Source organism: Salvelinus fontinalis, chromosome 24, assembly GCF_029448725.1.
Source record: "Salvelinus fontinalis isolate EN_2023a chromosome 24, ASM2944872v1, whole genome shotgun sequence".
NCBI lineage: Eukaryota > Metazoa > Chordata > Actinopteri > Salmoniformes > Salmonidae > Salvelinus > Salvelinus fontinalis.
The window spans coordinates 26,028,342-26,055,933 of record NC_074688.1 but is presented as its reverse complement, the minus strand read 5'-3'; the positions used below and the strand labels follow the sequence as shown (position 1 = coordinate 26,055,933).

Sequence of the window (27,592 nt, the reverse complement as noted above, 5' to 3'; positions counted from 1 at the left end):
TCACATCAGGTTGAGATTTAATAAATACAATTAATCAATGTTAGCATACAATTAAAGTCTTCTCATGCTCCCTTGAACAGTTTACAGTACATGACCAAGTACAGTATAACCCACACTATGTCAAAATAAAAATGTACATGCCGGGTTCATTGCACATACTGATCGAAGGGGAGATTCACTAGCACTAAGAAGCTTTGCATGCAGAGCAATTGTCTTTTACATAACTCTATGCATATGTAATTTTAGGCTCATATGGTTGAAATGACCTTTAACACTATCTAGGAATAATTCAGTAGGGAGCAGCATTTCAGAATACATCTATATACTAGACTGGACACCATACTCATGTTGGAAAAGAATAGAGAGCCTGGATGTGTGCACTATTTCCATCTCTGAATTTGAGACCTGCAATGCTGTATAAGCCATAGAAAAGTGATAACATTTCACTGTGGATGTCGTCTAGCTATTTGTTCCATTATGTACTAAATACAGACCAATATTCCTCAGTGCAGGTGTTGGAGGGTATGGTTCTAGGATATTTCCTAAGTCTTAAAATCAATCCATAATTTAAAACAGTGGTTCTTAAGCCTCTGGGACACCCCAGACGTATCACAATACTAGCTCACCTATTCAAAGGCCTGATTAGTGACGAGTTGAATCAGGTGTGGAATAGATCAAATACATGGAACGGCTGGAGGTCCCTGAGGAGAGGTTTGAGAACCACTGGTTTAAAAGACATACCAGTTAAGTGACAAATAGCTGCAATCCATTAGCATGGATTTTCACCAACCCTCCTTTCTGAAAACAAAGAACAAGCTATATCTATAAAGTGTCCAACCCAAAGTTTTTTTTTTTTTTATTGCGTCACACCAATGCTTTAATCAGCCCAATTTTAGACAGATGGAGTCAAATCCTGAGCCGAGGCGAATGACATACCAGCCCAATTCTGTCCTTTCTCCAGATGTGTGTAGCCGTACACTCCGCACACATTTAAAACCTTTGTATTTTAAAAGGATAGAGAATTGAGACAGATGGCAAGCTTATGTAGAGTCCCACCTCCCTCTTAGGACCTGGACTGAGAAACAGCATCATTACCAGGAGTGCATGGAGGAGTCCTCGGGCTCTGCAGCCATGGACAGCAAGATGGCCTTGGGAGTGTTCTCGAACAGGGCGGCTCTGTTCTGGGTCTGGCCCTTCTTGACCCAGTGGCCATAGATCTTGAAGGCACAGGCGTCAATTAGCTTGCGGATAGGCTTGATGGCGTACGGGTCACTCTTGATCACCTCCTTGGTGATCGGCTTGGCGCGGCGGTAATTACAGTAGATGCGCATCACGGCCAGCACTGTCATGCAGACGACCTGGTAACATGGTGAGAATGTGTTGGTTCTATGTACAGTCTTGGCCAAATGTTTTGAGAATGACATATGAATTTTCTAAGTCTGCCTCAGTGTCTTCAGATATTTGTCAGATGTTACTATGGAATACTGAAGTATAATTACAAGAATTTCATAAGTGTCAAAGGCTTTTATTGACAATTACATGAAGTCGATGCAAAGTCAATATTTGCAGTGTTGACCCTTCTTTTTCAAGACCTCTGCAATCCGACCTAGCATGCTGTCAATTAACTTCTGGGCCACATCCTGACTGATGGCAGCCCATTCTTGCATAATCAATGCTTGGAGTTTGTCAGAATTGGTAGGTTTTTGTTTGTCCACCCACCTCTTGAGGATTGACCACAAGTTCTCAATGGGATTAAGGTCTAGGGAGTTTCCTGACCATGGACCCAAAATATCTATATTTTGTTCCCCGAGCTACTTAGTTATCACTTTTGCCTTATGGCAAGGTGCTCCATCATTCTGGAAAAGGCATTGTTCGTCACCAAACTGTTCCTGGATGGTTGGGAAAAGTTGCTCTTGGAGGATGTGTTGGTACCATTCTTTATTCATGGCTGTGTTCTTAGGCAAAATTGTGAGTGAGCCCACTCCCTTGGCTGAGAAGCAACCCCACACATAAATGGTCTCAGGATGCTTTACTGTTGGCATGACACAGGACTAATGGTAGCGCTCACCTTATCTTCTTTTTTCCAGATGCCCCAAACAATCGGAAAGGGGATTCAGAGAAAATGACTTTACCCCAGTCCTCAGCAGTCCAATCCCTGTACCCTTTGCAGAATATCAGTCTGTCCATGATGCTTTTCCTGGCGAGAAGTGGCTTCTTTGATGCCCTTCTTGACACCAGGCCATCCTCAAAGTCTTCGCCTCACTGTGTGTGCAGATGCACTCACACCTGCCTGCTGCCTGTACTGGTGGTTCCCCAATCCCGCAGCTGAATCAACTTTAGGAGACGGTCCTGGCGCTTGCTGGACTTTCTTGGGCGCCCTGAAGCCTTCTTCACAACAATTGATCTGCTCTCCTTGAAGTTCTTGATGATCCGATAAATGGTTGATTTAGGTACAATCTTACTGGCAGCAATATCCTTGCCTGTGAAGCCCTTTTTGTGCAAAGCAATGATGACGGCACATGTTTCCTTGCAGGTAACCATGTTTGACAGAGGAAGAACAATGATTCCAAGCACCACCCTCCTTTTGAAGCTTCCAGTCTGTTATTCAAACTCAATCAGCATGACAGAGTGATCTCCAGCCTTGTCCTCGTCAACACTCACACCTGTGTTAACGAGATAATCACTGACATAATGTCAGCTGGTCCTTTTGTGGCAGGACTGAAATGCAGTAGAAATGTTTTTGGGGGATTCAGTTCATTTGCATGGCAAAGAGGGACTTTGCAATTAATTGCAATTCATCTGATCACTCTTCATAACATTCTGGAGTATATGCAAATTGCCATCATACAAACTGAGGCAGCAGTCTTTGTGAAAATTAATGTTTGTGTCATTCTCAAAACTTTTGGCCACAACTCTACATCAGACTGCATGTTAGGATTTATTTTACCTATGACTGCTATTACGGTGTCATATTGCCATCGATCCCAGTCAGTTCCGATATTGACATTTTAGAAAACTCATTTTCCATGAGGATTTCTGAACTCAAACATAAACCCCAACTGTGGTGTTGATTCCACATCACATGGGAATCTTTGTATAGTGTTGCTGCTCTTACCTTGAACCTCCTCTTGGGGGTGAAGTGTCGTACTTCAGCCACCACATACTGCTGGAAGAAGGGGTGGTTCAGGCAGTCTTGGGCTGTATAACGCTGATCTGGGTTTACCATCAACATCCTGGAGATCTGAAAACAGGGAGAGACATGAGGCAACATTTAAGGGGCAATCAAGGATTCCCCCCTCAAAAAAAGTGGCCATTCTGACAAACAGCTGAAGGATGCGACTGAAGAAATGTAGGCACTCTCAAATTAGGGGGAGGAGGAGGTAGCCTCGAGGTTAGAGGGGTGGAACCCCCGAGCTGCCAGCGAGGAAATCTGCAGGGAGTGAGCCTTCAATATCCCGTATACAACCTATCGCCGTTCTGCCATTGAGCAAGGCACTGCCCCAGGTGCACTGCTCCCAGCCTGTGATGTGTGTCAGATTGTGTACTGTGACAGCAAAAAATAAACAGTATCCGTGCAAATGGACCAATGAAGTGGATTCATTGACAGAGCTATGGATGCATCTGACTATCCTTGAGATCAGAAGTATAGTTTTAACCATGTTTTGAAGCTACAGTGTTAATCATTCCAAACCCACTAGGTCTTTGATAGTGTCGGACCGGTCGTCCCATTCAGGAGAAGATAAGTCGTAGTTCCCAGCTAGGATCATACGAAGCATCATCATCTGTTTTCTGTGCCAGAAGGGAGGGGATCCAGCCAGCAAGGTGTACAAGATCACCCCTGAACTCCATCTGGAATCACAATAAATCATCAGGATCATAGTAATACTTTTTCTAGGACTTTATTTCACCATATAATATACAGGTAACTGCCAAAATAGTGGAAACATGAGTAAATGAGGAATACAAAGTATATTGACAGAAGGTGCTTCCAAACAGGTGTGGTTTATGAGTTAATTAAGCAATTAACATCCCATCATGCGTAGGGTCATGTATAAAAAGGCTGGGCAGGCTGTTATTTTGGCAGCAGGTAGCCTAGTGGTTAGAGCGTTGGACTAGTAACCGAAAGGTTGCAAGATCGAATCCCCGAGCTGACAAAGTAAAAATCTATCGTTCTGCCCATGAACAAGGCAGTTAACCCACTGTTCCTAGGCAGTCATTGAAAATAAGAATTTGTTCTTAACTGACTTGCCTAGTTAAATAAAGGTAAAATAATTAATAAATACCATGGCTATGCCTACATAGGATGACAATGCCCCCATCCACAGGGCACGAGTGGTCACTGAATGGTTTGATATGCATGAAAACGAGGTAACCATATGCCATGGCCGTCTCAGTCACCAGATCGCAACCCAATTTAGCCTGAGACAACGTTTTACACCACCATCAAAAAAACACAAAATTATGGCATTTCTCGTGGAAGAATGGTGTCGCATCCCTCCAATAGAGTTCCAGACACTTGTAGAATCTATGTGAAGGTGCATTGAACCTGTTCTGGTGGCACAACGCCCTATTAAGACACTATGTTGGTGTTTCCTTTATTTTGGCAGTTAGCTGTTAGGTACCATGTAAAAACTAGGTACCAAGTAATATTAAACTAAATAAATACTATGGAACAAGCTTAACTGAATGGATTATTTTAGAAATAAATGTTGCACTTAAATGGTGATTAGTGATAATATTTCCATTAAAATAAATTAAGTGCTGGAGCAGTGGGAGGACAGAGAAGTTTTATGTACAGTATTTAACCAAGATCTGGTATCCAGCGGGTAGATGGAAAGGTGAATGGGTAGTTGTGTGTAATCGGAGTACTCACATGTCGACTGCAGTCCCGTATCCCCTGTGGTTGGGGTCCATGGAGCACTCAATGATCTCAGGAGCCAGATAGCCAGGGGTCCCACACACCTCTGGTGTAGAAAACAGATAGAGGGGGCATTGCTAGGTGAATATTAGTAATAATTAATATTCTCATAATTATGAGTACAATAAATGTATATGAAAGTCTCAAGCTGATACAGGAAACATCATAGTCTACTACAGTAATTGACTGTTCTTTGCATGTTTATCATTCAACCTGAACCTATATAGTATTTGTTGACAATCGTATAAGTGTGGATTGTATTTTACCACAAAAAACTGACTGCAGTTCCTTGTCTGAAGTTCTGTGCATGCTGAGAAGTCACAGCATCGGCTTTTGAAAGGTCAACACATGCTCCTAATGATTTGGGAACAGCAAATAGCTCAGCAAGTGTCCTGTTGCATCTTAACCTTTGCTTGAGCTAACGACAGGGGCATGACAGAAGGGGAGTGGGTTGTGGACGAGGATTTAGGTACGTTGACTAGCTAGAAAGGGTTCCACTACATAGCACTGACAGCTAGTGTTCTAACTTAGCGCCACAGCGTTCAAAACATGAGACTTCCTTCCACTGACTGAGCAGCCAGTATGAAGCGCTCATTACCTTCCGCTATAATGCTTAATTCTAAGTGGTATGCAATTATGGACATTGGGTATTCTGACGACTTTCTACAATGATTTCACTGCTAATTCAGTCAGAATGAGATTGAGTGGGACAGTAATTAACTAGATTTTCTTTGCCAGTCGTAGACCCCACATATGTTAATAGAAACTACTAACTAACCGTTGAGTGTCTGTCCGGGCTCAATCTGCAGGGAGAAGCCGAAGTCAGTGAGCTTGATGTCCATATTGTCATCCAGCAGGATATTCTCAGGCTTGAGGTCTCTGTGGATGATGTTCTGGTCATGGAGGAATTTAACCACCTCTAGCAGGGCACGCATGATCTTCCTACAGGAAAATAGGGAAATGTTGTCCTTCTGATCTATATCTCTCACACTCCCTAAACATGCAAGACTCTTCCCATTAGTGCCAAAATAACTAGCCTCAAATCACTCAAATTCTAAAGCACTCACACAGCAAATCTCTCAATGTCCCTCAAATGTCTTAATGAACCACTCAACCCCAAACAGTCTTGTCCAGATATACATTTTTGAGGGGACCGAACCCAGATGGACGACAATAAGATAGTGAATGAATGTGTGTGAGGTAGAGTTTCTGACCTGGTCTCCTTCTCACTCAGAGTTACTTTTTCTGTGAGGTAGTCAAACAGCTCTCCTCTCTTCATCCTGGGAGAGAGACAGATTATATTGGTATGCATACATCCTGAGGGCCAGAAAGTGTAGAGTCAAATGTACTCTGTATAATCACTTTTCAGTGCACTAAATCATCAGTGGACTAAAAATGTCACTCTTCCTTGTGTCTTGATTGAAAATAATTTTTTAAATGTTTTATAAATATTTAAAAGATTCCTTGTTAAGAAATTAACAGATTACGTGATTGTATGCTGCAGAGTCTGTCTGGATACTTACAGGTCAAACACCAGGAAGAAGAAGGCTTTGGACTCATAGCAGTCCTTCAACTGGACTGTGGAGAGATAATAGGCCTGTTATGATGTATGTCTACAACCAGTAGAACAGATAGCCCAATTCTGATATTTGTTTCACAAATTGGTATTTTGACCAATCAGATCAGCTCTGAAAAGATCTGCTGTGAAAAGATCTGATGTGATTGGTCAAAAGACCAATTAGTGGGGGGAAAAAACAGAATTTGGCTGCCCGTGTAAACACAGCCATAGAGTTACACAGATGTTATATTATCAATTTGACCTTTTCTAGCTAAACAAGTGATGCACAGTCAATAGGGTTATGAAGCAGTAGAGGAGAGCAAATGCTAAAGTTGTCCAACCCTCTAGGATGCATAGACATAACCTTTGAACAAAGTTATTGTAAAATAACTTCAGAGATCCACGTCAATGTGCTCCACACTCCATATTAGACCAGATGAGTGAATAATGTTTTTATAGGGCCCATTTTCCGAATCCAGATTAAGCCTACTCCAGGAATAGGCTAGATGGATGTGTGAGTTTCTTCCTCAAGTTTTTTCAAGTAGTTTTGTTGTTATACACATTAAGTTCCATTAAAGTGTCAATAATGTACACATTGTGGTGTTATTTTGCTTACTGATGTTGTCCATTCCATAGACTTTCTTGAGAATATCAATCTCCTTCACTGTGGCCTCTTTGATCTCCTCGATCTCTGCAGCCGAGATCTTGTCAGAAGGAGTGACGTCGATGATTTTGACCGCATAGTCCTGTTGGGTTTGTTTATGAATACAACGTCGCACCACGCTACTCACCCCCCTGAAGCACAAGGACAGAAAAACAAACAGCATCATATCTAAAGGTAGTAAATTACATCACACACATTTCAAGTTATTATTTTATTTGTACAGCTGAATACTCAAGTGGAACTTATTTTGTTAGATTTGTTCCATTGCAAAGAAACAACGGAAATGTGCCCCATCAGGGATTTGAATCCACAACCCTCTGATCATCACTTTCTAGGATGTCATCTCGGACACCCAGAACTAAAATCTTGTGGAATTGCGTCAAATATTTAAGATTCAATTCTGTGGGGAGCATATATGTACTACAATTACAAGGGAGACGTGTTAGAAAATGTACTAACGGGACTAGCGAAATCTCAAACTCTCTAAATTGAAATGTAGCTAGTTTCGTGCAAATCTATGGGCAAAATGTCCCCTCCCCTGTTCTGCGTACCAGAACAAAGTTCCTTGTTGGCCGTCGCGTTCCACAGTCTGCCGGCAGATGTAATACAACTCTAAATAAACCAATACAGGACACAATGTGTATCTAATGCAGAACATATACTAGAGCTAAAATCTCACAAGGCTGAGACTGATTGTCTATCCCTATCAGATAAAATATTTAAAATATCTGAAGCACAGCTTTATATATTAAGGCAGCCTCAAAAACATGTTCATCCTTACCATTTTCTTTTTGAGAACCTTCTCCACCTTCTCTGTTAGTTGTAGTATGATGCTGGCAACAACAGGGTTGTGGTGGGTTTTATTCTCATGTGGCCCACATACTAAATGTGTTTTTTTATGTACAAAAAACGATGATGAATGATCTTGTCTTTGATCTGTCCTGTCTTTGTTAACGTTCTGTGAAACTTGTGAGAAACAATGGCAAAAAACTAAAATAAACAGGGAAAGCGTAAATACTGGACTAAGATTGAATGTTACTACACTCAGCTCTGACGCTTGTCAGATGTGGCAGGGCTTGCAAACTATTACAGACTACAAAGGGAAACCCAGCCGCATGCTGCCCAGTGACGCGAGCCTACCAGACGAGCTAAATGCCTTTTATGCTTGCTTCGAGGCAAGCAACACTGAAGCATGCATGAGAGCACCAGCTGTTCCAGACGACTGTGTGATCATGCTCTCCATAGCCGATGTGAGCAAGACCTTTAAACAGGTCAACATTCACAAGGCCGCAGGGTCAGATGGATTACCAGGACGTGTACTCAGAGCATGCGTGGACCAACTGGCAAGTGTCTTCACTGATATTTTCAACCTCTGCCTGACGAGTCTGTAATACCTACATGTTTCAAGCAGACCACCATAGTGCCTGTGCCCAAGAACATTAAGGTAACCTGCCTAAATGACTACCGCCCCGTAGCACTCACGTCAGTAGCCATGAAGTGCTTTGAAAGGCACCTCCCTCTGCAACTGGATCCTGGACTTCCTGACGGGCCGCCCCCAGGTGGTAAGGGTAGGCTCTGCGTTGAGGATCTGCCACGCTGATCCTCAACACGGGGGCCCCTCAGGGGTGCATGCTCAGTTCCCTCCTGTATTCCCTGTTCACCCACAACTGCGTGGCCAAGCACGACTCCAACACCATCATTAAGTTTGCTGATGACACAACAGTGGTAGGCCTGATCACCAACAACAATAAAACAGCCTATAGGTAGGAGGTCAGAGACCTGGCAGTGTGGTGCCAGGACAACAACCTCTCCCTCAACGTGAGCAAGACAAAGGAGATGATTGTGGACTACAGGAAAAGGGGGGCCGAACACACCTCCATTCACATCGATAGACTGTAGTGGAGCAGGTCAAGAGTTTCAAGTTCTTTGGTCTCCACATATCCAACAAACTATCATGGTCAAAACACCCCAAGACAGTCGTGAAGAGGGCACGACAAAACGTTTTACCCCCCAGGAGACTGATTTGGCATGGGTCCCCAGATCCTCAAAATGTTCTACAGCTGCACCATCGAGAGCATCCTGACCGGTTGCATTACCGCCTGGTATGGCAACTGCTCTGCATCCGACCGTGAGGCGCTACAGAGGGTAGTGCGTACGGCCCAGTACATTACTAGAGGCCAAGCTTCCTGCCATCCAGGATCTCAATACCAGGCGGTGTCAGAGGAAGGCCCCAAAAAATATCACAGACTCCAGTCACCCAAGTCATAGACTGTTCTCTCTGCTACTGCACGGCAAGCGATACCGGAGCGCCAAGTCTAGGTCCAAAAGGCTCCTTAACAGCTTCTACCCCCAAGCTATAAGACTGTTGAACAATTAATCAAATGGCCACCTGGACTATTTACATTGTCACCCCCATTTGATTTTACACAGCTGCAACTCGCTATTTATCATCTATGCATAGTAACTTTACCCCTACCTACATGAACAAATGACCTTGACTAACCTGTACCCCCGCACATTGACTCAGTACTGGTAACCCCTGTATATAGCCTCTGTATTGTTATTTTATTGTGTTACTTTTTATTTGATTTGATTTTTTACTTTAGTTTATTTGTAAATATTTTCTTAACTATTTTTTTAACTGTATTATTGGTTAAGGGCTTGTTAGTAAGCATTTCACGGTATGGTCTACCTACACCTGTTGTATTCGGCGCATGTGACAAATAAAATTGGATTTGAAAATAAAGAAATTGCTTTATCACACAAGTGGCCCCGTGTGAATCCGAGTGGGATGACATAATGACTACTAGCTGACCAATCACTAGTACTGTTCAGTGCCAAAACCTTTGTCCTAAAACACGCTCAAATGAATGCCGCCCAGCTCAACAATGCATAGTTTAGTTACGTAATGGCATACCTCTCTTGATTAACAAACAACACACAGTGATACGACACAAAGGATGTCCCTGATGACAGGGTTTAATGGTGAGTTCCCAGAACCCCAACTCCCTTCCATAAGCAGTCTAGACTGAGGGGTGGTCGATGTGTGTTTAGAGTTTCTGTTTTTTATTATTTCTGTTCTCGTCTGGTCCCAGATCATTTTGGGCAACTCATATGGTCCTTGTGATGCATTGCCAAACATTGTTGAGTTGAAATGCGAGTTTGTTACAGGTGTACAGCACAAACAGACCTGGGGCCAGGCTATTTCTATGCAGTGAATTAATAGAAAATACCTTCATGTTCTTTTTACCTCATGTACATGTAAACAATCCCATATGACATACAAATGATACCATACCTTCCCAGGATCTCCTTGGGGTCATATTTGCCATAGAACTCCTGAGCTCCCACCCAATCCGGGATCTCGTCCTCTTTGGTCATGTTGGCGTGACTGGTTATCCAAGGAAACTAGACTATTGTACTGCTGCTGCTGACAACAAGCTGGGAACAAGAAAACACACGGCAAACTCACTTTCTCATTAAACTAAGCTGTATTTGTGAAGTTGATTGCCCTTTTAACAAAAAGTTTAGTAAGTTTGAATTTACTTAATACAGTGAAATGTATGAAATTTAAAGTAAAAATGTAATTCCACCTAAAATAATTCCATTCTAAACTCCTAACAGCAATATAGGCAAGCACATAGGAGACAATTGATGTAGGTTTTTGGTGACAGTAGCCCAATTGTTTGACAATGGTTGTGTATGTATGTACAGTTGAAGTCGGAAGTTTACATACACTGAGGATGGAGTCATTAAAACTTGTTTTTCAACCACTCCACAAATGTCTTGTTAACAAACTATAGTTTTGGCAAGTCGGTTAGGACATCTACTTTGTGCTTGACACAAGTAATGTTTCCAACAAATGTTTACAGATTATTTCACTTAAAATTCACCGTATCACAATTCCAGTGGGTCAGAAGTTTACATACACTAAGTTGACTGTGCCTTTAAACAGCTTGGACAATTCCATAAATTGATGTCATGACTTTAGAAGCTTCCGATAGGCTAATTGACATCATTTGAGTCAATTGGAGGTGTACCTGTGGATGTATTTCAAAGCCTACCTTCAAACTCAGTGCCTCGTTGCTTGACATCATGGGAAAACCACGAGAAATCAGCCAAGACCTCAGAAAAAAAATTGTAGACCACAAGTCTGGTTCATCCTTGGGAGCAATTTCCAAATGCCTGAAGGTACCACGTTCATCTGTACAAACAATAGTACGCAAGTATAAACACCATGGGGACCCCTCAGCCGTCATACCACTCAGGAAGGAGACGCGTTCTATCTCCTAGAGATGAACGTACTTTGGTGCGAAAAGTGCTAATCAATCCCAGAACAACAGTAAAGGACCTTGTGAAGATGCTGGAGGAAACAGGTACAAAAGTATCTCTATCCACAGTAAAACGAGTCCTATATCGACATAACCTGAAAGGCCGCTTAGCAAGTAAGCCACTGCTCCAAAACCGCCATTAAAAATCCAGACTACGGTTTGCAACTGCACATGGGGACAAAGATTGTATTTTTTGGAGAAATGTCCTCTGGTCTGATGAAACAAAAATAGAACTGTTTGGCCATAATGACCATCGTTATGTTTGGAGGAAATAGGGGGAAGTTTGCAAGCCGAAGAACGCCATCCCAACCGTGAAGCATCATGTTGTGGGGGTGCTTTGCTGCAGGAGGGACTGGTGTACTTCACAAAATAGATGGCGTCATGAGGTAGGAAAATGATGTGGATATATTGCAGTACCATCTCAAGACATCAGTCAGGAAGTTAAAGCTTGGTCGCAAATGGGTCTTCCAAGTGGACAATGACCCCAAGCATACTTCCAAAGGTGTGGCAAAATGGCTTAAGGAAAACAAAGTCAAGGTATTGGAGTGGCCATCACAAAGCCCTGACCTCAATCCCATAGACAACTTGTGGGCAGACCTGAAAAAGCGTGTGCAAGCAAGGAGGCCTACAAACCTGACTCAGTTACACCAGCTCTGTCAGGAGGAATGGGCCAAAATTCACCCAATTTATTGTGGGAAGCTTGTGGAAGGCTACCTGAAACGTTTGACCCAAGTTAAACAATTTAAAGGCAATGCTACAAAATACTAATTGAGTGTATGTAAACTTCTGACCCACTGGGAATGTGATTAAAGAAATAAAATCTGAAATAAATCACTCGACCATTATTCTGACATTTCACATTCTTAAATTAAAGTGGTGATCCTAACTGACCTAAAACGGGTTAATTTTACTGGGATTAAATGTCAGGAATTGTGAGAAACTGAGTTTAAATGCCTTTGGCTAAGGTGTATGTAAACGTCCGACTTCAACTGTATGTATGTGTAAACAGAACAGGTAAACCCGGGATAGAGCTGCAGATGCCATGTTAAACTGGTTTAAATACGAGCTATATAATGACATTTAGAAGCTCCGCCCCCAGCCCCCTCCGTAGGTGGCCATGATCAGAGGGAAAGAACAACGTGTGACAGAATATAATAGCTTTAGCTAGGCTATTTCTCATTACACTAGGTTATTCATAAACCCATGAAAATATATATTTTAAACAATATTGATTTAGCCTACGCATTATGCTGCGTTCAGGTACTAATCGGAACTAGGAAACTCGGAAATGTGCGACTTACTAACTGGTTGTAGTTATATACGTGCCGCGTGTATAAAGTCGGACATTTGAGTTTCCTAGTTACGACTGGCACGTGAATGAACGCAACATTATATAATGATTACATTTTTGTTAAAAGTATTCCAGAAATATTTTATGGACTAATGTAACCATGCCCATATATAATTAATCTACCATCATAATGCATGCGAGCATTGAATTTTGTGGAATACACAAGATACAGTATTGTTCTGTTCTGAGTGGGTCGAGCATCATAAGCCTGTTACACTATTACACAATTTCCAGCATTGTTACAAATTAACCGATTGAATCGCAAGCCATTTTGGAAACAAATCTTATAAATCAGCCATCAACTGCTGTCGTGCATTTCACTCATCACTATTTGACCTTTTAAATCGCGGTCTTGTCAAGTTGAACAAACACGAAATTCCCACGATCAACACTCACCGTATCAATCAATGCGTGTTTAGTCCTTACAATGCAGTTAAATCCATCGTAATTCAAACACTTCATAAAAATAAGCAACAAACGAGCAACTGGCTCACTAACGATATCAACACAGTTGGTAAATCTTCATGGTGGACTGTGCTAGATTAGGAAAAGGGCGAATGCTAATGTCAGATGCCAAAAATAAATCCGTGCTAGTTGAAGAGCACAGGCCTTTACGCATGTACACATATCTTCTTCCTATTCATGAAATAACACCTCGGTTTACATTCTAATCAGGACATCCCCGCTAATAGTTTGCATGCAACACCGTCTCAGATAATTGAATGGCACAACAGGTGGCACATAAATGTACTGTAGTAGTACTTCAATAAAATAAAACTGCATACAAATTACTGCACGTTTTTCTTGCTCTAGTCTAGTGTTCCACAAGGATGATCCAATGTATGTAATACTTAATCACATTATCACTGTGTGCAAAAGAGCCATCAGGGATGAGAGAACAAGAGATAACAAGATTATTTAATGTGATTCACATCAGCTTTATTAGATCCTATGCTTGTTACAAGCAAATTGTGACTGTACAACCCTAATCCAGATATGATGGAAATGGGTGGACAAAGGGCAAAAAAAATCTAAACATAACTTATTACAAGCTTCACAGCATCAACCTGAGAAATGCTTTTATTGTTCATATGATTAAGTTATTTGATCAACTGTCAAAACAAATGACTTGTTTAGTAGTATTGTGTGTATGTGTGTTCAGCGTTGATGGGGTTGTTCGTCTCCCTCAGGACATCCCTGTGGAGGAAAATAAAAAAACATTACATTAGGGAACATTTTACATATTTTGTAGTTTTTACTTGATCGATTTAGTGAATTTAGTGATTTAGTGATTTAGTGAAGTCATTGAGATGGAGACAGATGAGAGGGACTCCAGGGGGCATGTGTGGTAGTGTAACGGATGTGAAATGGCTAGCTAGTTAGCGGGTACGCGCTAGTAGCATTTCAATCAGTTACGTCACTTGCTCTGAGACTTTAAGTAGGGTTGCCCCTTGCTCTGCAAGGGCCGTGGCCTTTGTGGAGCGATGGGTAACGATGCTTCGTGGGCGACCGTCGTTGATGTGTGCAGAGGGTCCCTGGTTCGCGCCTGTGTCGAGGGGACGGTTTAAAGTTATACTGTTACATTGATGCTGTTGACCCGGATCACTGGTTGCTGCGGAAAAGGAGGAGGTTGAAAGGGGGGTGAGTGTAACGGATGTGAAATGGCTAGCTAGTTAGCGGGTACGCGCTAGTAGCATTTCAATCAGTTACGTCACTTGCTCTGAGACTTTAAGTAGGGTTGCCCCTTGCTCTGCAAGGGCTGCGGCCTTTGTGGAGCGATGGGTAACGACCGTGCTTCGTGGGCGACCGTTGTTGATGTGTGCAGAGGGTCCCTGGTTCGCGCCCGTGTCGGGGCGAGGGGACGACGTAAAGTTATACTGTTACAGAGCAAGGGGCAACCCTACTTAAAGTCTCAGAGCAAGTGACGTAACTGATTGAAATGCTACTAGCGCGTACCCGCTAACTAGCTAGCCATTTCACATCCGTTACAGTAGCAGCACCACCACTAGACCGGCCCCCAGCACAACATTAGGGAAACATTTTTTAACCAGCTACGCCCTCACTGGAAATAGGAGGGGGGGCAGTCCTTACAGTGAAATCAAAAGTGTGAGCACCTGGCATTAGCTCCTACATATTTCATGATTTAATGTCCCATAGTGCTATATCATCCTATGGCTACTCCGTGTATTGCATACATTTGTAGTTAAATATATCTTGGGGACCAAGAATATTGAGTGCGACCCCGTAACTATTATGAACATATGAGGATATACATTAAAGTGGAACTGGCAGCCGTTTTAATTACTTTGCAGATATGAAACAAACAATCATAGCAGTAAAATATAACATTTCCAGTTTAAGTTTGGAAAATAGGTTATATTTAACTCAATTCCATGACATAGAGAAAGCATTGTTGGCAGAATAGATGGATGCAGTTCAATTCATGGTTAATATAATTCACCAATACATTTGTTAGTCCAACAAATACTGCTATCAGGGTACATTGTTTGCTTCCTCCAGCCATTAGGGATGCACGGTTTCAGTTTTAAAACTCAATATTTTGGACAAAAACTGACAAATGTAACTAAGGCTAGGAATGTTAATAGAATGAAACTAGCAAGTGCAATGTTCACAAATCAGTCATAACGTGGCTAATTGGCTAGCTTATCTATTTATGCAGCTATTTATTTACCAATCTAAAAACACAGAGCCTAACGTTATCTGGCTAGCTGCTAGGAGGATGTCATTGAACAAGTGGACAACTTTCTACCCCACATTTCATTTTTCTGTGGCTACAGCTAGAAATGCAGGTCTCATTTGGTTAGCTAGCATGACGTGAATCACTTGCTAGCTATGCTAAACTTGGAACGACTAATCTACAGTTATCATATCTTAGTTGTCAATCAAATGTATTTGGCATCGATCAAATGGGCAAGTTCCCATTCAGTTGTCAAAACGTGGGTTGGGACAATCATACATTGGCAGGCAAGCTGCAGAAGGGCGAGGAGGCTACTATTCCCCATCGTTTATCATTGCAATTTTTGACAGCTAACTACAAGCTGATAAAGTTTGAGCAGGTTTATCTACTGTTCCCTCATCTCGCTCTGACTAACAGTTGATCTTGTTGTTGATGTGCATAGGCAACTGAGGGAGAGCGAGCCTACCTTTTCATGGTTGTTTGATCAATAGGGCTGTAAAGTTCCCAAATGTAAGAGGACTCCTGTGGTATTTACATATTTGCAGAAATCCATTCAGGTGTATTTAGTAGCTTTTGGCGAATGCTTTCTAATGATCTAAAGTCACACTGTTGCTTCTGCCTGTAAACACAGTCCAGTGTGGCAAATGGCTTATTTGTATATAGGCCTATTGTAGCTCTGATTGGCTATGACACACCAGTCTGTGTAGAGTCCAGTCCTGGGCAATATGTTTTTTTAATTAGGTTTTATTTAGTGCAATGTCTAATAACTGGTAAAACCTACAGCCACTTTCACACAAATGCCTTACTCTGTCATTCCCTAACATTCTATGAATGTGTTAAAATGACCTAAGTGCTCGCTTGTCAAAAAAATCAAATGTATATGAACAATTTTTAATAAGATCACATGTTGCTAAAACGGTCAGCTCCACTTAAAAGTGGGCCTAGCTACACATTTTGTGGGGCTTTCAACAAATCTGCTCAGTTGACTCAAGGGTCAGACTTAATTGAATGAATGCCAGACACCTACAGAACACCATCCAGGAAACAGACTGAAGAACACAAGCTGCCATAAAATCTTAATCCTATTCCAAAAGGTGACACCAGGGAAGGAAAGGGATAGGCAACAAGTCAACTGATAACATATAATGAATGCATATAGGTAATGATACAAATTCACTATTTAACATTTTCAGGGACACAAAGCACCCTCTTTTACACAAATATTTCCATTAACAGGTAAGATTGTATTAACACACATACACACACTTAAACTCACCATTGGATAACTTGCACTGCTTGAGCACCTCGCTGAAGCCTTCACAGAGTTTCAGGTCACTCTGGGTCTGAGCACACTCAATAAACTGCTTGAACTCGTAGGAGCAGGTTCCCTGCTGTGGAGCAGGCTCCTGCTGGAACATGGACTGGGGCTGCTGCTGATACTGTGCTGGCTGGTACATGGGTGGCTGTTGGTACTGCTGCTGGTACTGCTGGGGCTGCTCCTGAGAAACATAATAAAGCATTTGAGGTTAGTGTTGATTTTATTCTCAACTGTTTAGATGCCCATTCTTTAAGGACTGGCACAGGGTATAATCCTCCATGGTTTATCCTCTCACTCATACTCTCATCACTACCATTACTAACTAGGCTACATGACACAAAGCCACGATATTGATTATATTATCGTGGCCCAGTCACTCACTGTGGTTAAGCAGTGATCACCTACCTGGTAGGTGACATCAGGCTTGGCAGCCTCCTGGCTTCCCCCGCCTCCACCCATCCCTCCAGTCATTGCGTGGCCGATCATGTGCCCTGCGGCTGAGCCAACGGCTACCCCCGCGGCTGTGGTGGCCATCTGCGCAAACATGCCTGGCTGCCGGGGAGCAGCAGCGGCTGGGGCAGCCATGGCGGACGGAGGGGCACGGGCAGGCGCTGGAGCGTAGGATGGTGGGGGTGCAGCCCTGGCCATGGGAGGAGGCGGTGGGGATATCCTGGTTTGAGAGAAAGAGAGAGATGAGCAATCAAGTGTCAAATCAATCATGCTCACTGAAGAACTTGAATTAGGTCCATTAGCAGCATCCATTTCAGTAAATTACTCTTGGTCAATTCAGTAACATATAATTAGGGTAGTGTAAAGATTAACCTACCAGATTCAGTACATTTAGTTCTTTAATTGATTATTAGTTTCACCTTTCACTTAACGTCATTAGCAGGTGTCTAGCAACCTAGCTAGCTACATAACGTTATTTGTTATCTAGCTAACTAAAATAACTTTGAAATAGAATCGAGGTAAAGACAGTTTCAGGTTGGATATTCGCCTGTAGTTTTCCTTACGTCCACTAACAACAGGTAGCGACCGTCAACATAGTGAGAAATGAAAATGTTCACATTTCAATAGATCTTTAACCATTACTCCAAACACTTTCAAAACTGGTTGTAGCTAACCCGATGGCATAGACACACATTGCACACACTTTAGTTTGTCCATTTTCATCATGGTTTTACAATCATTTTTCTAAATGTACAATTTCAATAGCTCCTTGGTCATGTGACCTAGTGTCCGCTGACTACTCTTCTATATTGCACTCTTGTTTGTGTACTGTAAAATCACATGGTGTAATGTACATTTTTCAGTTTCAAATTTGCAATAGCTCCTTGGTCATGTCAATTACACACCTAAGAAGCATACAGTGGATATACACCCATATTGCATAACCTCTAGTCATGCATCTTCTATATTGTTGCACATTAAAATCAGTTTGACAATTAGGGGGTTCAGTCCAGTGTTGTGTTTACCATTTTCTTTAATATTTATCTCCAATAATTGGTAGTTCTAAGTACTTATTTCCCCTGTTTTTTTTTTTTTTTCACAGTATTTAACAGTGGCACACAATAGGAGAGAGACAGACAATGTCTCCTTTCGTCGTTAATATCAACTATAAAGGAAAAGGGCAAAGTACGAGAGTCATGCTATTAATTGTCCAAAGCAGGGATGGAGTGAGCTGGTGAGGTAGGCTGCAGTGGGTTTGCTGGTCAATACATATACTGAACATGTAACCACAGTAATGGTGGCCAGTAAATCAATGAATAAAAAAGTAATTGACAAATTAAAAAGAAATTGTAGACCTTTAATCTTTTCCAACATGTCAACAGACACTTAAATTCAATTAAGTATGAAACATTTCACAGTGTTAACTTTCTCTTTATCTCTGGTTGATGTACATTTCAGTCTCTCCCATTTGACACAATGAACTCTGTCTGAGAAGTAGTTGGTGAACCAGGCAAGGCAGTCATTTGAGAAACCAAGGCTGTTGAGTCTGCTGATAAGAATGTGGAGATCGACCGAGTCGAAAGCCTTGGCCATATCAATGAATACGCCTTCACAGTATTGTCTTTTGTCAATGGCGATTATAATATCGTTTAGGACCTTGAGCAAGGCTGAAGTGCACCCGTGACCAGCTCGGAAACCAGATTGCATAGCGGAGAAGGTACGGTGGGATTCGAAATGGTCGGTGATCTGTTTGTTAACTTAGCTTTCGAAGACCTTAGAAAGGCAGGGTAGAATAGATATACGTCTAACAGTTTGGGTCTAGAGTGTCTCCCCCTTTGAAGGAGGGGGATGACTGCTTTCCAATATTTGGGGATCTCAGACAATACGAGAGGTTGAACAGGCTAGTAATAGGGATTGCAACAATTGCGGCGGAAAATTTTAGGAAGAGAGGGTCCAGATTGTCTAGCCCGGCTGATTTGTAGGGGTCCAGATTTTGCAGCTCTTTCAGAACATCAGCTGTCTGGATTTGGGTGAAAGGAAAAAAATGGGGGAGGCTTAGGGGTGCAGACCTGTTGACCAGGTTAGGGGTAGCCAGGTGGAAAGCAAGGCCAGCCGTAGAGAAATGCTTATTGAAATTCTTGATAATCGTAGATTTATCAGTGGTGACAGTGTTTCCTAGCCTCAGTGCAGTGGGCAGGTGGGAGGAGGTGCTCTTATTCTCCATGGACTTTAGTTTCCCAAAACTTTTTGGAGTTTGTGCTACAGGATGCAAATTTCTGTTTGAAAAAGCTAGCCTTTGCTTTCTTAACTGCCTGTGTATTTTGGTTCCTAACTTCGCTGAAAAGTTGCATATCGCGGGGGCTATTCGATGCTAATGCAGTACGCCACAGGATGTTTTTGTGCTGGTCAAGGGCAGTCAGGTCTGGAGTGATCCAAAGGCTATATCTGTTCCTGGTTCTACATTTTTTTATTGGGGCATGCTTATTTAAGATGGTGAGGAAAGCACTTTTAAAGAATAACCAGGCATCCTCTACTGACGGAATGAGGTCAATATCTCTCCAAGATACCCGTGCCAGGTTGATTAGAAAGGCCTGCTCGCTGAAGTGTTTTAGGGAGCGTTTGACAGTGATGAGGGGTGGTCGTTTGACCGCGGACCCATTACGGACGCAGGCAATGAGGCAGTGATCGCTGAGATCCTGGTTGAAGACAGCAGAGGTGTATTTAGAGGACAGGTTGGTCAGGATGATATCTATGAGGGTGACCATGTTTACAGATTTGGGGTTGTACCTGGTAGGTTCCATGATAATTTGGGTGCGATTGAGGGCATCTAGTTTAGATTGTAGGACGGCCGGGGTGTTAAGCATATCCTAGTTTAGGTCACCTAACATTACAAACTCTGAAGATAAATGGGGGCAATTAACTCACATATGGTGTCCAGGGGGCAGCTGGAGGCTGAGGGGGGTCTGTAACAAGCGGCAACAGTGAGAGACTTATTTCTGGAAAGGTGAATTTTCAAAAGTAGGAGCTCGAACTGTTTGGGCACAGAACTGGATAGCCTACAGAGTTCTGTCATGCTATCTCTGCAGTAGATTGCAACTCCTTCCCCTTTGGCAGTTCTATCTTGGCGGAAAATGTATACACATAGAGGCATTTTTCAGCTATGATTTTACCACTCAGAATCCAGAATGGATATGACAATGGGGCCAGCACAGGATGTAATACACGCTTACAACAATCTACTTTTTGATCTTCTTGACTTCTTATCTGGTAAACTGCTACTATGTGTCAAGAAAAGAGCCCCAATCAGGGGTTAGTGTACTCCAGTAAAAAAGGGCTGGTTTAGATTAAAAACTATTGCCCTGTGTCCCCGTTCATAGGGGCATGAGAGACTAGTCAGTGGTAGAATTGAGTTGGCACTTTATTGGCCCAAACACCCATAGACCCACAAGGTTGAGGTTACTCATGGACTGTAATTAGTAATAAAAAATGGTTTGTATTGATGCATTCTGTCTAACTGTCCAAGAATAGGATCCAAAGTGTTAGGAAATATTTGTTCCCATAAATACAAAGGAGGATGTCTCTCCTCATACCTCTGGCACTTTAGTCAGACTGGCTCTGTGGTGCAAAGTCTGGCAATCAGGAGAGAATACATACAGGTCAACGGTGCCAATTGAAAGTCAAGGGGTGTGTCTGTGCCTTTTGGATTACTCTCTCTTTACAGAGATCCCCTGTGGTTCAAGTCTGCTCTGTGCATGTCTGAAAGTGACAGAGCCAGCATCCAAGAGAGTTTTTCACATTATGTCATAAACTATTACACTTATGAATGTATGTAAAATGCTAATATGTATTAGATCCAGTAAAATGGAATAACTAAGACCTGAATTTGAATGCAGCTTGTTCCTCCTCCTCTTTCTGTAAAGCAGGGTCAACCAAAAACACTTGGCCTGATGGTTCATGCAGATACTGGGGAAGCAATATAGAAATGTATTGACCCCTTAAATGATTTTACCATTAAATGAACCATATCACAACCCTCATACCTCTTCACAAAAATGTACCTAAATCAATTTTGGAAAAAGGATTTTACTCACAAAAGACGTAGGAATTTATTTTCCCAGTTAGAAATAGTAGGCCATGCATCAAATAACTTTTTTCATCAGAAAAACTAACCCTCAAATGCAATATTGCATTTTGTAAGTTGTCTGCAGGTGGCTTGTTGTGAATGCACTCAAATATCAAGTCATTATCAGGTTATGTAAACTGCGTTCTAATAGTCAACGTAGAAGGATTTGTCTTAATGTACAGTATATGAAAGTGATGCTATGGAAATAATTCTTTCACATTATCAAGCTCTCTGTGACTGACAAATCACTGCCGATTACTGTGATTAAAAGAGCATATGATACATTGTTTTTCATGAGGCCTACCTGTGCGCCTTCCTTTAAGCACCTCTCCTGTCCTTCATTCATACCACATACAGCCATTTTTAGATCTTTTCAGTGTCCATGTGAAAGATGGTTATTGCGAGGACGGAACATTTGTTGACTTAAAAAGAAAAATGTTAACACCCATGTCAAATGAAGGCCTGCAAAGCTTACAGATTTAAGTCTAATAGCATGAGATGAAAGTAGACAAACATCAGAGTGTGCAATATGAAGTGGACATTCTGAACCTTGTTTGAAGTCACTAGGTCACATGACCAAGGAGCTATTGAAATTCTGAATTGACAAATTAATGTAAAACCATATGAGATGAAAATAAAACTAAAGGGTGTGCAATGTGTAGACCCACTGATTGGACATTCTGAACCTTGTTTGAAGTCAGTAGATCACATGACCAAGGAGCTATTGAAATTTGAATGTAAAAAAAAGTTTGTACTTTGTTTAGCTCCCTAACTAATTCAACAAAATTATGCTCATGTAACGGATGTGAAATGGCTAGCTAGTTAGCCGGTGCGCGCTAGTAGCATTTCAATCAGTTACGTCACTTGCTCTGAGACTTGAGTATTGTTGCCCCTTGCTTTGCAAGGGCCGTGGCCTTTGTGGAGCGATGGGTAACGCTGCTTCGTGGGCGACCGTTGTCGATGTGTGCAGAGGGTCCCTGGTTCGCGCCCGGGTCGGGGCGAGGGGACGGTTTAAAGTTATACTGTTACACTCACATTTCCATATATTTATTAACTTTGGAAAGCGAATTAATGTCCAAATCGTGAAAATAATTGATAAAGCTAGCTAGTGAAATATAACAAGAAATTGCCTTCGTGTTTGAAGAAAGCGACTCAGTACAGTAGCTAATGTGTCTATGTCTAATCGACCTTCGTAGGAATAAAAAAAGACTGGTGTTCCAGAACTAACTACCGTGTCACATATTTTGTGCGTGTAACTTCCGGTGAGATGACGACTCGCTTTGAATCTTTTGAAATCTGTTGTCATATGTAACGTTTTATAATCATGACTTCATGCCAAAAACGTTACGGTATGTAAAGCTAGTACATGACATTAAGTATCCTCTGATATACACTACATGATCAAAAGTATGCTCGTCGAACATCAAATTCCAAAATCATGGGCATTATGGAGTTGGTCCCCCATTTGCTGCTATAATAACAGCCTCTGCTCTTATAGGAAGTTTTTTCATTAGATGTTGGAACATTGCTGCAGGAACTTGCTTCCATTCAGCCACAAGAGCATTAGTGAGGTCGGCACTGATCTCCACAAACCATTTCTGTATGGACCTCGCTTTGTGCACACTTGTAACAAAGTTGGAAACACAGAATTGTCTAGAATGTAAATTGTATGCTGTAGTATTAAGATTTCCCTTCACTGGAACTAAGGAGCCTGAACCATGAAAACAGCCCCAGACCATTATTCCTCGTCCACCAAACGTTACAGTTGGCACTGCATTCGGGCATGTAGCGTTCTTCTGACATCTGTCAAACCCAGATTCATCCTTTGGACTGGCAGATGGTGAAGCATGATTCATCACTCCAGAGAACGCATTTCCACTGCTCCAGAGTCCAATGGCGGCTAACTTTACACCACTCCAGTTAGACCTTTGGCATTGTGCATGGTGATCTTAGGCTTGTGTGCAGCTGCTTGGCCATGGAAATCCATTTCATGAAGGTCTTGATGAACAGTTCTTGTGTTGATGTTGCTTCCAGAGGCGGTTTGGAACTCGGTAGTGAGTGTTGCAACCGAGGACAGACGATTTTTACGCGCTTCAGTACTCAACGGTCTCGTTCTGTGAGCTTGTGTGGCCTAACACTTCGCGGCTGACCCGTTGTTGTTCCTAGACGTTTCCACTTCACAATAACAGAACTTACAGTTGACCAGGGCAGCTCTAGCAGGGCAGTGATTTGACAAACTGACTGGAAAGGTGGCATCCTATGACGTTGCCACATTGAACGTCACTGAGCTCTTCAGTAAGGCCATTCTACTATCAATGTTTGTCTTTGGAGGTTGCATGGCTGTGTGCTCAATTTTATACACATGTCATCAATGGGTGTGGCTGAAATAGCCAAATCCACTAAATTGAAGGGTTGTCCACATACTTTTGTATATGTAGTTTATGTTTTGTGGTTTTAGCATATCAAGTTTTCGAGCGCTAAAAAAAAAACTACACTCCAGTGCCCAGTGAAGCAATGGAAATGTTTTTATATTTTTCCACTAGATGTTCCCCTTGGACTTTGAAATTCAGTTTCTGTAAGTGTGAAACGCATTCAAGATTTTTTTTGGGGGGGGGGGTTAACAGTGCATTTGTATTTTCAATGTCATTAACTTGAAATGGAAGTAGTAGTAGTTTGCATATTAAAATCTGTATACCTCTGAAGGGCTTTTGTTTAAAAGTGGAATTAATTAATTCTACCCTACGTAGGCCAAGATTTGTTTAAGTCAATTAAATAAAACGTTGAACCCTAATGGTGGTGGAGGAGTTGGTGGTGGAGCAACCTGATGTAACATAGTAAATGAAAATCAGATGGACTGAAATTAGTATGTTACGTATGGTATGTATTTTATTATTATTATACCTTACAGTGAAATGCTTACCTACGAGCCCCTAACCGACAGTGCAGTTAAAAAAAAATATGGATAAGAATAAGAGATAAAAGTAACAAGTAATTAAAGAGGAGCAGTAAAAAAATAACAATATATACAGGGGGTGCCGGTAGAGAGTCAATGTGCGGGGGCACCGGTTATTTGAGGTAGTATGTACATGTAGGTAGATTTAAAGTGACTGTGCAAAGATGACAAGAGAGTGGCAGTGGTGTGGAGGGGGGGGGGCAATGTGAATAGTCTGGGTAGACATTTGGATAGATGTTCATGAGTCTTATGGCTTGGGGGTAGAAGCTGTTTAGAAGCCTCTTGGACCTAGACTTGGCGCTCCTGTACCGCTTGCCATGTGGTAGCAGAGAGAACAGTCTATGACTAGGGTGGCTGGAGTCTTTGACAATTTTCAGGTCCTTCCTCTGACACAGCCTGGTATAGAGGTCCTGGATGGCAGGAAGCTTGGCTCCAGTGATGTACTGGGCCGTTCGTACTACCCTCTGTAGTGCCTTGCGGTCGGAGGCCGAGCAGTTGCCATACCAAACAGTGATGCAACCAGTCCGGATGCTCTCGATGGTGCAGCTGTAGAACCTTTTGAGGATCTGAGGACCCATGCCAAAACTTTTCAGTCTCCTGAGGGGGAATAGGTTTTGTCGTGCCCGCTTCACAACTGTCCGCTTCATGGTGTGCTTGGACCATGTTCGTTTGTTGGTGATGTGGACACCAAGGAACTTGAAGCTCTCAACCTGCTCCACTGCAGCCCCGTCGAGGAGAATGGGGGCGTGCTCGGTCCTCTTTTTCCTGTAGTCCACAGTCGGTGATCAGACCTACCACTGTTGTGTCATTGGCAAATTTAATGATGGTGTTGGAGTTGTGCCTGGCCGTGCAGTCATGAGTGAACAGGGAGTACAGGAGGGGGCTGAGCAAAAACCCCTGAGGGGCCCCTGTGTTGAGGATCAGAGTGGCGGATGTGTTGTTACCTACCCTTACCACCGGGGGGCGGTCCATCAGGAAGTCCAGGATCCAGTTGTAGAGGGAGGTGTTAAGTCCCAGGGTCAGCTTATTGATGAGCTTTGAGTGCCCTATGGAGTTGGACGCTGAGCTGTAGTCAATGAATAGCATTCTCACATAGGTGTTTCTTCTGTCCAGGTGGGTAAGGGCAGTGTGGAGTGCAATAGAGACTGCATCATCTGTGGATCTGTTGGGGCAATATGCAAATTGGAGTGGGTCTAGGGTTTCTGGGTTGATGGTGTTGATGTGAGCCATGACCAGCCTTTCAAAGCACTTCATGGCTACAGACGTGAGTGCTATGAGTCGGTAGTCATTTAGGCAGGTTACCTTAGTGTTCTTGGTCACAAGCACTATGGTGGTCTGCTTGAAACATCTTGGCATTACAGACTCCAACAGGGAGAGGTTGAAAATGTCAGTGAAGACACTTGCTAGTTGGTCAGCGCATGCTCACAGTACACGTCCTGGTAATCCGTCTGGCCCTGCGGCCTTGTGAATGTTGACTTGTCTAAAGGTCATACTCACATCGGCTGCGGAGAGCGTGGTCACACTGTCTTCCGGTACAGCTGGTGCTCTCATGCATGTCTCAGTGTTATTTGCCTCGAAGCGAGCATAGAAGTAGTTTAGCTCGTCCGGTAGGCTCGTGTCACTGGGCAGCTCTCGGCTGTGCTTTCCTTTGTAGTCTGTAATGGTTTGCAGGCCTTGCCACATCCGAAGAGTGTCAGAGCCGTTGTAGTAAGACTCGATCTTAGTCCTGTATTGATGCTTTGCCTGTTTGATGGTTCGTCAGAGGGAATAGCGGGATTTCTTATAAGCTTCCGGGTTAGAGTCCTTCTCCTTGAAAGCGGCAGCTCTAGCCTTTAGCTCAGTGCGGATGCTGCCTGTAATCCATGGTTTCTGGTTGGGGTATGTACGTACGGTCACTGTGGGGACGACGTCATTGATGCACTTATTGATGAAGCCAATGACAGATGTCTTTGTACACATTCCTCAATGCCATTGGAGGAATCTCGGGCACATATTCCAGTCTGTGCTAGCAAAACAGTCCTGTAGCTTAGCATCTGCTTCATCTGACCACTTTTTTATTGATGTAGTTACTGGTGCTTCCTGCTTTAATTTTTGCTTGTAAGCAGGAATCAGGAGGATATAATTATGGTCAGATTTGCCAAATGGAGGGCGAGGGAGAGTTTTATATGCATCTCTGTGTGTGGTGTATAGGTGGTCCTTTTCCCTCTGTTTGCACATTTAACATGTTGATAGAAATGAGGTTAAACAGATTTAAGTTTCCCTGCATTAAAGTTCCCAGCTGCCTCTGTGTGGTCGTTTTCTTGTTGCTTATGGCGGAATACAGCTCATTCAATGCTATCTTGGTGCCAGCCTCTGACTGTGGTGGCATGTAAACAGCTACAAAGAATATAGATGAGAACTCTTGGTAGGTAATGTGGTCTGCAGCTTATCATGAGAAACTCTACCTCAGGCGAGCAATGGCTTGAGACTGCCTTAGATATCGTGCACCAGCTGTTATTTACAAAAATACATAGACTGCCAGCTGTATGTTGATATTGTTGTTGTTCAGCCACGACTCTGAAGCATAGGATGTTACAGTTTTTAATGTCTCATTGGTAGTTTAATCTTCCCAATAACTCTGCCATTTTATTGTCCAAATATTTCAAGTTTGCGAGCAGAATTGCGGGGAATGGAGGTTTATTCAATCGCTGCCTACTCCTCAGAAGGCAGCCCGCCCTCCGGCCTCTCTTTCTCCACCTCACGCAGATCACTGGGGTCGGGGTCTGTTCCGGGGGGAGCCGTATATCCTCCGCCTCGGGCTCGTCAGAGTTGTGAAAGAAAAAGGATTCTGCTAGTCCGTGGTGAGTATTCACTGTCCTGATGTCTAGAAGTTATTTTCGGTCATAAGAGACTGTAGGGGCAACAATATGTACAAAAATAGTAAAAAAATAAGTTAAAAACAAAAAAAGCACAATCGTTTGGGGGCACGTAAAACGTCTGCCTTCTGCTCTGGCGCCATTTCTCCTAACCTGGACAACACTGGGCCAATTGTGCGCCACCTCATGGGTCTCCCAGTCACAGGCCAGCTGTGACAGACTGGGATCGTACCTGGGTCTGTAGTGACGCCTCAAGCACTGTGATGCAGTGCCTTAGACTGATGCGCCACACGAGGCACCCGCAAATAGATTTTAACAAACAATTTGTCCCCCAAAAAATGCATCCCTCCGTTGAATTTGAAAATCCTGATGT

General features: G+C 42.7%; 2 protein-coding genes across 2 annotated transcripts; both read right to left on the bottom strand.

Moving 5' to 3' along the window:
- On the bottom strand, positions 1-13,656 carry LOC129822593 (phosphorylase b kinase gamma catalytic chain, skeletal muscle/heart isoform-like). Its single transcript, XM_055880941.1, has 10 exons — positions 13,219-13,656; positions 10,439-10,581; positions 7,093-7,271; positions 6,442-6,496; positions 6,133-6,198; positions 5,697-5,860; positions 4,874-4,964; positions 3,696-3,849; positions 3,116-3,241; positions 1-1,358 (listed from the first exon to the last, which is right to left on the bottom strand). Exons 2-10 carry the CDS (start codon positions 10,519-10,521, stop codon positions 1,092-1,094), a joined length of 1,185 nt encoding a protein of 394 aa, XP_055736916.1. The 5' UTR covers positions 10,522-10,581; positions 13,219-13,656; the 3' UTR covers positions 1-1,091.
- Positions 13,657-13,736: 80 nt separating this feature from the next.
- Positions 13,737-17,724, bottom strand: LOC129822507 (coiled-coil-helix-coiled-coil-helix domain-containing protein 2-like). The gene is made up of 4 exons (XM_055880821.1): positions 17,708-17,724; positions 17,244-17,508; positions 16,797-17,019; positions 13,737-14,434 (listed from the first exon to the last, which is right to left on the bottom strand). Exons 1-4 carry the CDS (start codon positions 17,722-17,724, stop codon positions 14,235-14,237), a joined length of 705 nt encoding a protein of 234 aa, XP_055736796.1. The 3' UTR covers positions 13,737-14,234.
- Between the last annotated feature and the right edge of the window lie 9,868 nt (positions 17,725-27,592).